Consider the following 11,798-nt stretch of genomic DNA (forward strand, 5'->3'; position numbering starts at 1 on the left):
TGATTAGAAGACTCTGGATGAAAAAGGATTTTTTTGGTGTCTGCTAGAGAGTATGGATGAACTAGAGAAAAAAAAATTATGGACATTGTAATCTAAAGTTACTTTTACTATTCTCAGGAGAGCAAAATTCAGGAATATACATATTTCTTCTGAATCTGATTAAAGCTGGTTTCTCTATTGTCATAATTGGGTTTCCGTCTGCAAAAGCACAATCCATCAATTTAAAACTTATCTTGCAAAAGAAGCTGAAGTAAAATTTAAAACACAACATTTCTAAAAGTTTAATAAAATGTTTGTGAAATGTGATAAATCATGGGTCCTGAATAGGACATGCACAAGAATATTAATCAAGGTACTACAAGATATTAATATAGAAGAACTTCCCAAATTATCTTCGATGCTAGTAATATTGAAAAAGACCTGGGAACAGAGTGGTCCACTGGGAGTTGTTTTCATGAACTGAGAAATCTTCATGTAATTAAGAGTTGAATTCTCACTTTACAAAGAAAATCAATTGTTTTTCACATCTTTATTTTCTAGTCTTATCCCACCTCTAGGATAGTCTCTCAAGACCTGTCTTTTTAGACTATCTCTTCTCTTATTTACTCTCTGGCAATTTTGCTTCCTAAAAAAGCCAAAACAGTATAGTGTTCATTTACCACTTGATCACCTTGTCATCATCTACCAAGCAGTAGAGCATTTGTAAAGAGGTGAGTTTAACATGCTGGAACAAATTCAGTAGATGTATTGAGGTGTAATATGCACATAGAATCACTAGTCGATTTTTGTGAGATAAATAAAATTTGGCGTCTACCAGAAGAAAAATGTTTTTCAGGGAATCTGGGTGTAGGAAAGTAGTTTGATTTAGATTACCAAAGTTTGGCTTCTGGCTGTGCTTTTTCAGTGCAATAAACGTGTCAACTGTTAAAATATTTTGAAGCTAAAATTACATGCAACACAAGCCATGAGCTCTAGCACTGTTGATTTTTTTTATGCCTTCATATCAAACAGCCATGAATCACATATCAATGATTATTAGTGCATGCATCTTTTCTGTTGGGTAGATGAGATAATACATTTTCAAAATGTTCAGGATATTTAAATAGAAACCTTTGTTTAATTGGACGTGCTATATGAAAAAAAATAGAAAGGAGGCAACTTACAGAAAACTTCTGTTTAACATAAATACATATTGTGTTTGCTCTTCTAAGCCTTACATAAGGTGAGAGTGCAGAAAAGCCCCTCAAAGACAGTGTGAAACTTCAGATGTGACAGTTTTTGCTGGAGTATTGAAGGACATCTTTGTGTTGCAGTGAGTCAATTTCTCATTAGCATTGTGTGCATAAACCAAGTTCTTATGCCCATTGTTGTAAAAGCTTTAGATATCAGCTGTGACAGTTATGAAAAGCAGCGAAGTTCTGGTATATATTTGCCATACATTTACCTCAGCATACACAGATGCTCACATATGTATTGCTGCCTAGATTTTTTTCAAAGGAGGAAGAATATCCCTCTAAATTTGAATTCATAACCATTTTTGGCCATATCCACTGGAGCTTGGAATAGCTTTTGGCAGCAGAAGCAGTATTGTTTCATTTTGTATGGCTATATTCAATACACCATGCGTATTTTCCGTGGCACAAACCTCCTTGCCTTTACAAGCCTCTTATGTCACCTTTGAGAGAGAGTAGTAAAAGGGAATAAGCGTGAGCCATACATTTTAGGTGTTTTAATTGTAGGTACCATTATGGTGGGAAGCAAAAAAAAAAACAAAAACCACCAACCAAAAAAAACCCAACAAAAACCCCAACCAAAATAAAACACCAAGAAAAAAATCCCCGATACGCTTTGCAGATGGCTTCAATCTTGCTGCAGTTCAGCTCACAAGGGAGGTTCTCAGGAATTGGTTGGGTGCCTGTGGACTATCCCACCACCAAATTTCCATGGTCAAGTACTCCACTAGCAGTGGCAAAGACTACGTTGCTGTAAAGCCTCAGCTCCCAGAGCTGGCCAGGGTAGGCTGTTCTTCTCTATCTCCTTCTTTGACACAGCAACACAAAAAACCTTTTACTTTTAGCACAGGTCATGTCTGTAGTAAACAGCTGTGCTTAAAAAGCTGTTCTGCCACTGCTATGGCATCAAAGGCTCTTTAATACAGGCAGCAGTGCTCTAGTGCTGTCTTTTCTGATTACTGCTATAAGTACTGTTTTTGGAGGGAAGCTGTATCTCAGTATGCCTCTTAGATCTCTCTGTTTTCACTTGAAGGTTAATTCAAAGTGAGCATTATTCTTGTGAAAGTGTGAGAGGAACAGCTCTAGGGAGCAAATTCCTGCTCTAAAAATTTTTTTATTTAACCAACAGAAAAGTGTGTTGTGGACAGCGATGTCATGTAATCCAGGGTGTTTTGTCCAAGTGTCTTAACTCCACTTCTTATTTGTTAAAGTCTTTATGTACTATTCATTTGGTTCCCTAAAAAGTTTGATGTTAATTAAAAATCTGGTTTCATTTTAACAAGTGATCATTGGCCCATTTACCATGATCTACCACTGACTATTTATAGAGTGCATGGTAAATAATTGGCCGGTAAGCAGTTTTTAAAGATTAATTTTAAAAATAAAGCAAAAAATATTTTAGAAGTTTTCTTCCAATCAGTACTGCAAACTTGTCATAAATAGAAATCTCTGAGTACACACTGCATGAAACTAAAGCTCCCTAGACTGGTCCTTAGGAGCATGTAGATGATTTTGGTGAAGCAGTAGTGTGTGACTACAAAATGCTTATAAATACAAATACTTTCATGACCATTTTAGGTAGCTCAGCTCCAAGCATAATTTGACGTGCAGCAGTCTCTTGGTTTGCAGTCTAGACAACACTGCCTTGAAAACTTATTGCTGAACACTGTCACAAAAATGTGCCAAAGCAAAATTTGCATAAAGGTTATACTGTATTGGCCTGGCAATCATCCCATCCTGTTCTGAGCTTGTTTTAAATACTTTTCACATTGTTTGAAATACATCATACTTCAGTCCAAACATAAAGGAAGTCTGTCGGAAAGCATTCTTCAGCTTCCCAGATGGAGATATTTATGATACATATTTTTGTGAAAGTAATAGAGAAAATTTGTGGTCATGTTACCACAATAATAGGAGTGCTTTATGACCACTTTCTACTAATTATCATAGAAAATACATATAATTTTAAAAATGTAAATCCAGCTGTCTCAGTCATCTATATTTTTGAACCACATTTTCATTATTAAATGGTAAATTTAGAAAGAAAGTTTTCACTGCAGAAAAGATAAACAAATATTCATGACAGCCAAGAAGGTTTAATTTTTTTTCAAAGAAATTTTACTATTTGTTTTGCTTCACTTGCATCTCTTGCCAGATTCTTCCCAATACCTTCAAAACCATGACCATTTAATAGCAATGTGCAAATGCAGCAAATTCCTTGTGGTGAAGCAACTGTGGATTTCAGTAATAATTGCCCACTGTACTAATACTGCAGACTGTAGCTCTGAGTTGTGGGTAGGAGTTAACCTTTCAAAAAACTGTTGTGGCTTAAGATCACTCACCAATTTTTGATGGTGCTCACATTCACATTATCAATTTGGATAAACAGACCCATGCTTTTCTCTAAAACCTTTAGAAAGTTTGAGAATCTTTAAAAAACCTATATAAAGTTTGAAAATTATAAGAGATGCAGAAATGGAACCAAACCAAATCCACATTCCACACTGGATAAAATAGATCTCCACTGTTTGAAAGATCATCTTGTAAAAGAGACAATCATATTTCCAATATTTGCATTTGCCATTGTCCTTTACAAAACTAAGAAAAATAATGTCCTAGATGCCAAGACTATATTATCTATCTCTGTATATGAAAATGAAGCTACTCTGGCATAAGTGCTGGTCTGAATTGTATAGGAAATATTGTTAGAGAGCCACATGATTTGAGGGGAATTTTACTATGATATTACCTCTATAGTAACTAGCTTCTGTTGTCTCTAAAGTTACAAAGTATTATAACACCCAAGGTCAGTAAGGTGCTTAAGCACACTCTAAGAACAGAGTAGTTCCACTGACATCCATTAATTCTTCTACAATGTCCACATCTAAGCAGCTGGGAGTTGGTCTTCCATGACCATAATGAAGCACAGAAACTTTGGTCTTCTAACAACCATCCAAATAACATTCATGACTGTCCACACTTTCAAAATTTCTAATGATCATTATGGTTTTAGAGGACAGTTTTCTTCCCTGGTTATTGGATTCCTCCACTAGAATATTTGCAAGATGACTATCATTAAAAATACTCAATGGGAGAACAAACTGTGAGAAGTGGCTGCATTTCTTTATCATATTTTGCAAGGGAATAATTAAAGATAATTGACTCGGAAAAGCACCAAATTTAAAACTGTCATCTTACTCTGACTAACACGTTTGCAGACTGCATCCCAGAAAAAGGTAAATTTAATTCCCAGTTGCAAAATCAGAATACAATAAAATGCATATTTCCATTTTTAATTAACATTACCTTCACATTTCTATTGTTTTTTCTTACTTTTATCTTCTATGCTTTTTTTTCTATGTTGATCTGTCTGAGTTATCATCGTTGTGCAACCCTAACAAGCCTGCATCCTGTAGCAATAGTACAGGCTGGATCCCTATGAAACCACCTTCTATAAAATAGAAATAACAAAACCAGTGTAATAATCTTTAAAACTAAATTTAAAAAATGCAAAAAAAAAAAAAAATCATTAAATTATCACAATTCAAAAGAGACAGAATTGAGGTAAGGGGAGATTAATGGAGAGACATACTGGTGATAGGGCTGGAAACTCTGGTATACAAACAGCAATAAAATAAGAAAAATACCTACAATGTTTGATATTATTGCTCACAAGAAGATCATATTACTTCTAAGCGCTCAGATGAAAAGGATCATGCAATGAGAACAGATGGCACAGAAGGAGTTGCAAAGAAACAATTTTAGTGAAACAAGTACCTCTTACGGTTTTTTGGTGAAGTTCTCCTACTGCCTCTCCCATGTACCTTAGCATGAGCCAGCAAGAAAAGCTCCCTAAGTTTCCAGTGAAATTAGTTTTTGGTGATACAAATACAAGCTCCTGGAAGAGCCTAACTTCCTAACTTGCCCCAAAAATCACAGTCCTAGCATTGTGAAACAAAATGTAATTCTGATCCTAATGGAAGAGTCAGCCTTCACATCTCATGGACATGCATAATAATCAAGAGGCAAATATGGATGGAAAAGTCTGAATCCAAGTAAGTAATTTTCTTTGCTTTCTCACATTAGTATAATTGTTGAAATAAAGAAATAAAATTTATTGCAACAGAACAGGAAATGTAAAACCATGTTTTCAATGCTCACAGCTTTCCTATGGGGACAAGGCACTGTTCCAAAGACATGCATCATTTCAGGTAACCTTCTACCCAGGTCTCTTCTGACATTTCTGCCAGTCTCCTGTTAATCTTACTCTTTAATTAATTTTCCTCCTATTGACACTGGCAGCTGTCATTATGCTGACATTGGTTATGTCCTTAAGCATATCTTGCAAATCACACAGTATTTGATCTAGAAAACTGGGTTAAAGTAGCAGCAATTATAATGAGCATTAGGAATAGCCCTGACCCTTATATTCTCTGGCCTTGCAAAAATGACTTTGAGATTACATTTTCTATTCGAAACTGCAAAGCTTCTAAGCAGACCGCTGTGAGGAACTACATTGTCCTACAGGACAGAAATGAACAGTCACAGTTGTTCATGTAGCTATTTATGTCAAATGAACTTTAGGAATAAAATTTTAGAGGAGGGGATGGTGAAAGAACAATGAAATATACAGAACAAGCCAAGATTTTTTTGTAAGTGGAGTTTGTTAACATTTCACATTTTTTAAACTTCATGGATTTTTATTCAAACAATTTGGAGCCAGACTTTACAATGTTGCTTTTCTACTCCTTTACTGATCCATCATTTAAAAGAGCTATCTGAGCCTTATTTTAAGAATTGAATTAACAAAATCCTGATTATCACTGGCTGCAACAACACAGCTGTAATTGTGCTTGGGAAATGACTTGGGAGAACCTACTGGGCGACCATATTCCTCAACATACCTTTTTATGCTGGTGCTGAATATAGTTCTTTTTTTTGTTGAAAAAGAACTTAAACTAATTTTTCAGAGTTCTGCTACATTTGTGAATCTTCTCAATATGCCCCAGCAGGGATTTTCCTGTCTTTGTCTAAGTTTGATGAGATGAGCAGCTTGGAGAAAACATAAAATGGAGCACACACAAAAATTTGACAGATTCTGTATGAGATAATGGCCATTTTCTTACATTTACAAATCAGTGCATAATATTTAAATAGTCTCCTTTTGTGGGTGTTCTCTTAATATTTGGTGCTCTTTTAGTTTTATATCAAACTGTTTGCTAAAACCTCTGTTGCTTTTTACATATGAAAATACATGTGAACTGTTTTGATACCCCAAGCACTACAGCTTGCTCTTTACTTCCAAATGTTATTTCATGTACAATTCTGTAAAGGAACTATTTTAAAATCTAAATTTATTTAACCTAGGAAAGCATACAGAAGGGTCTAGCTGGTTTATCCACATACAGTTAATCTGTTTATGTTTCTGCTACTTGGAACCATTAATAACGATAAATTTCATGTTGTGGAGGAACTGAATTGATTATCAAATCAGGAACAACAGGAAAGCTTGATTATTTTGTTTCTTTCAATTAGACCTAATATCATTAACTTCTCACAATTGAATTCAGGTCTTTCCTATTTCCGAGCCTTAGGAAGCCTTCCTGAGAAAGCGAAGGCAAAGAGGGTGCTGTGCTTTGAACATTTGAACCCTGTTGACTTGAGGGAGCAAAGAATGCTGCAACAGCTGGATGTGTTTGCAAAAAGCATCTTCAGTGTCAGTACATCCATCATGACTAAAGCAATTTACTGCAATGGAGTTAGTGCTGGTCAAAGATGCTAAACTTTAAGCCCTTAAGCCCTCAAACCTGCATCCGTCTGCAGAGAAAGCATATCAGATCCACACTGTCTCTCACCTCAGCTCTGGTTTGAAGACAGCTGATCTAAAGATAAGAGGGAAGGTCATGCTCTATTGCCACAATTAAAAGCAGTTTAAAATATGTTAACGAGGAACAGATTTGAAAAAGAATTTAGTACCAGCAAGGTCCTAAGTTTCAACTGTCATGAAAATATCTGAAGATCAGCACCTTTCTATAATCACCCAAGGTGCTACCTAAAGATTTGGGTGCCCAAATACCTTTAGCAATTCATTTCCATGTGCCTTTTCTCATATTCTGACCTTTATGGACACATGATTTTGTGCAACTATAATTGACGTTGAGCATTAATCAGACAGTGGCGTGTTTTAGGCCTTAACTGCACTGCTTGAACTGCTGACCTTGAGAGAAAAGGTTTTATATGCCATTCCCAATCCTTTAAGTCGTCCTGTCACTGCAAAGCAAATACTTGGCTTTTATGGATGGATTCAGTTTCAAGTCTGCAGTTTTTCTAATGTTTTCTTAAAATTACAAAAGTGGCTTTCAGGGGAAGTTTGTAAACATAGTCACATTCTTTATTGCACACTATTACCAACACAGACAGGCTTTTATAAAATAGTACATGCTTAGATATAAGTGAGAAAATCCCTTATGAAGGAATGTTGCTTGTAGAAGTGTTCTGTGAACTTAGAGATAAATAATACCACAAACAATAGCAGATAATATCTCTTCGCTTTTGCCATTCATGTTACTGTGGTTGGCAAAGATTTCTTTAACCAAAATAGAATGAGGACTCCTTGAGATTTACAGACTTCATCCCCTTTTACATTACACACAATTTTGCAGTTGTTGCAGCTCAACCTTCTTTGAAGAAACTCTTTGTTTTGCTCCTTTTTATGCTCATCTCCTTCCTTAGTTTTTCTCACTATTGTCTCTGTGGAATTTTTATAATTTGTCCTTTAAAATATTTAATGGCACAAACACAAATCATACACACATTCTTAAATATTATTCTCATGACTGTACATTTAAAAGATCTCAAAACAAGATCCATGGAAATTAGCATCAAATCAGAGCTATTAAAAACTATAGCATGCTTCATCTTCCTGATGATATGAAATGTACACATCAATATCAACAGATATACTTTAAAAGAAAATTTGATGCCAAAGTAAAGCAGCTGAGAAATTATTATCACAGTCAATTAGTTCTCAACTACAATGTCAATTTGGTTAATTTTCTTTTTTTAAACTTGAACCATTTTCACTAGCATTTCTGGTGCTGGTAGTCATATTTTTGTTTCTTGTTTGTAACTCTGAGATATTCTTACAGTGAGATATTTGAACAGTTACTGCATTAACTGTGATTGCATACCAAAGGAAGACTGGCTTGGAGGGCTTCTGAAGCCTTTGGCAAAACTTGTTTAGATCTTCTCACCTTGCTAACCTAATATTACTGTACCAAAGGATCTAGACAAGGAAGCAACAGCCAGCAGCTCAGGGTGCTGTGTGGGCACAGAGTACTTCAGATATGTGAATTTGTGCTTCAGTGAAACAGCTACTGAGGCACTGCAGCTGACAGATGAAACCCACACAATTAAAAGAAACCAGATGTAGAAAAAAAAAACAGACAAAAGAAGCTGGATGATGTCAAATAAAAAAGGCAGAGAGAAGTAAACAATTACAAATTGGTTATTAGCTTGAATAAGCAGCATAACTGGGAAAGCCAGACTTTAAGATAAATTCCATAGTGCTACAATCACCACATCTCCTTCCATTTAAACCAATGGGAGTTTTATTGCCAAGGAATCTCTCTATTAAAATTTTGTAATGATACCCTTCCTTACTCGGTGAAGACAGTGAAATCCTCTGGTTGCTTTAAAATTACAAAATATTGTTTCAGAGTCAGCAATACTTGTTTTTGCAAGAATACATGCTCATGGGTCTGAGCTAAAGACCAAAGAACTACTGTAAAATATTTCCACTCTTTTTTTCTCTTTTAAAATCTTGTTGCACTTTTCCCTTGTATCATCTTTTTCAATAAGGCTTCTAAACCCCTGGACACAATAAGTTTTCCTAAGATGAATCAAATAATGATAGAAGCAGAAAAAAGAAAACAAGACACATACTCATTTATCCTTGAGCAGCATATATTAAATATATAAAATAATATATATAAAGTACCATCAAAATTCATAGGTCAGCCATTTTCAGACCTTAAAAAAAGCTCCTAAAATTTAGTTGTTGTATAGATATATACGTCCTGAAACTGTTTGAACCTGATAAATTAATTAAACAATTACTTTTTATGTCCAGTTAATTAGGTGCAGTATCACCATCATCAGAAACTGGGGGAAGATATTTGAGAAACACTCTGCAGTCTAGAAGCATCCTACCTTTCTTTTGCGCAGTTTCACTTGATTGTCTGAATGCTTGTGTGTGGTCAAATGATTCCTTATATGTAAACACTGAAGGTCTTCTGCTGAACTGACATTTGAAACGCATTTGTTTTCAGGGGCCACTTGAGGTTCTGTGAAACCACTTTTATCCAGACCATTTTCCACTGCTGGGATGCAAGAGCAAGGAGGAGATTGCATAAGGCCGTTGCTGGGCTGCACTGCTGAGCAGAGCTGTCCATCACTACTGGTGTATGATTCAGAAGAAATCCCACTCTCTACCACATTGCACTCAGACTTTCCAGGCCCGTCTTTGAAAGCATCAGATTTCCGGCGCTGTTGTGCAATTACAGCAGTATGAAGCAGCTGCTTCCCAGACATAATAACTTCTTTCACATTTGGAGAATTGATACAATTTTCCTTCTCTACATCTACTACTTCATTTAAGACTTCATAATTACAAAGCTCCAGGCTTTGGCCAATACTGCCACAAACATCATCTTCTTTCCTCTCCTCTTTAGGTTCCTCACTTATATCTCCACTGATTCCAGACGATTCAGCTGCCTTGTTACCCTCTGTTATTGGTACCATCTGTGTTAAGGAGCCTGCTCCATTTAAGGTGTGCCCTTCATCTTTGGGTTCACTTCCTACAGCAGTGATGTGGTAATTAACACTATCCAGGCTGAGTGCAGAATAGTCATCATTGTCATCAGACACATGGACTAGAGTTTCTGTGCTCGCCTCCAGAAAATGTTCCTCGTCCTCGTGGTTGTCATTTTCATCCACCTCCTTTGAAACATTTCCCAGCTGCTTTTCAGGGAAGCCAGTCACCTCTCCACTATAGCAGCACTCTGGAAACGAAGCACATTTTTCTTTCCGGTCCATGCTCAAAACCTCATCTTTTTCCATACTTGTCTGCAAGTTATCAGCTACAAGTCCGTGACGACATGCTGTATTATACTCCACAGGCTCCAAAGCCAATCCCATCCACTGGGTCACATGCTCTTCCCAGCTTTTCTTTCTGATTGCTAGAGACATGTCATAACAGTTCAGAAGCAGACTGCAATGTACCTTCCACAGAGGACCAGAGGAGAAGTCATGGCTGCTGTGCACTGCTCCTGAGGGAGCGAAGGTTTCATCATTTTAACATCTGCAAGAAATAAAAAAAGACTGTGTTATTGAATCAACTCCAAATAAAAAAAAAAAAGAAAGGGAAGGAACAGTTTAAACAAAAGTGTAAAACAAGATAAGACTGTGGGACCAGAAGGACAGGAATTTAAAAGACTGTTTTGTTTAAAGTTTTAATACTTTTCATACAAAACTTGCCGGCACTCATAATTCAGTTTAACATTTTTTTCAGATTGCTTTCCAATATCAAGTAAACAAAAATGGTATAAACAGGCACATGGACAAGAAAGTAGCTCCAGAGCCAAAATTTTTACAACAAGCTCCTCTTAACTGTGTCTCTCATAAGATAATAATTTCAATGGGTATAAATGACATTGTAACTTATAGTTGCTTTGTAACTTTATTTCTTCCTCATCCATGGATACCTGTGGAGTGCAGAATTCTGGCTGTTTACCAAAGAGGTAGAGTACAATTGAGGGTTTTTCCAAATTTACCAAATCTATAAACTATATATCTTCTGAGTATCTTTGGCCCATTCAGTAGCTCTTATTTTTATTGTTACTATTCATTCTCTTCAGGCCAAGTCGTAATTACAAGTGTTACATGAAACTGAGTAAATCAGTTCTTGTGTAGTAATAAAAAAAATAAATCATAGAATCATAGATAAGCTTGGGTTTGAAGGGGCCTTTAAAGGTCATGTAGTCCTATACAACACTTGGAAAACCACTTTAAGTTTTTGGTGTATTTTCTCATTCAAATGCACTATAAAACCTGAACCCTGTACACCTCCCTTGCTGAATTTGTTCATGATCTTCTAGTATAAGGCATGGAGAAAGCTGTTATTTGGAGCAGGGCTCTCCAGAAGGGAAGACTGTGAGCCAGTGTGGTTGGCTGTAGCCTGGCTACTCACCTGGACTGCCTGGCTCTGCCAGAGGCCACTGTCCCTGCTTGGGTTTCTATGTGGGAATTTTCACCGACTGCTGCATTAGGCATTCTGTGTGATGGCATTTGAGATAGTACATTAATCTTGTGTCATTGCATATGCATGTTAGCACAAAGAAAATATATTCATTTATGAATCATAAAATAAAATTAAGAAGTTCACTGTCAAAGAAGAAAACAAAACTTCTGTCTTGTAAGATGTTAGAAGTTCAAGGAGCAGACACTTCTCCTTTTCACTCCCTACACAAGAACTGTCAGCACTTAGCATGGACCTGGTTATTGATT

The 11,798-nt window shown here is 36.2% G+C and overlaps 1 protein-coding gene across 1 annotated transcript in view; it reads right to left on the reverse strand.

Annotated features, from left to right (window-relative positions):
- DLC1 (DLC1 Rho GTPase activating protein) overlaps positions 1-10,569 on the reverse strand; it is a 197,859-nt gene extending 187,290 nt beyond the window's left edge. The window contains exon 1 of the mRNA XM_054294173.1: positions 9,444-10,569. Within this exon, the coding sequence (XP_054150148.1) occupies positions 9,444-10,481 (1,038 nt within the window). The 5' untranslated portion in view covers positions 10,482-10,569. The remainder of the gene's footprint in view (positions 1-9,443) is intronic.
- Positions 10,570-11,798: the final 1,229 nt, after the last annotated feature.

This window comes from Melozone crissalis, unplaced genomic scaffold, assembly GCF_028551555.1.
Source record: "Melozone crissalis strain CALT ecotype California unplaced genomic scaffold, PUWL_Pcris_2 ptg000006l_1, whole genome shotgun sequence".
NCBI lineage: Eukaryota > Metazoa > Chordata > Aves > Passeriformes > Passerellidae > Melozone > Melozone crissalis.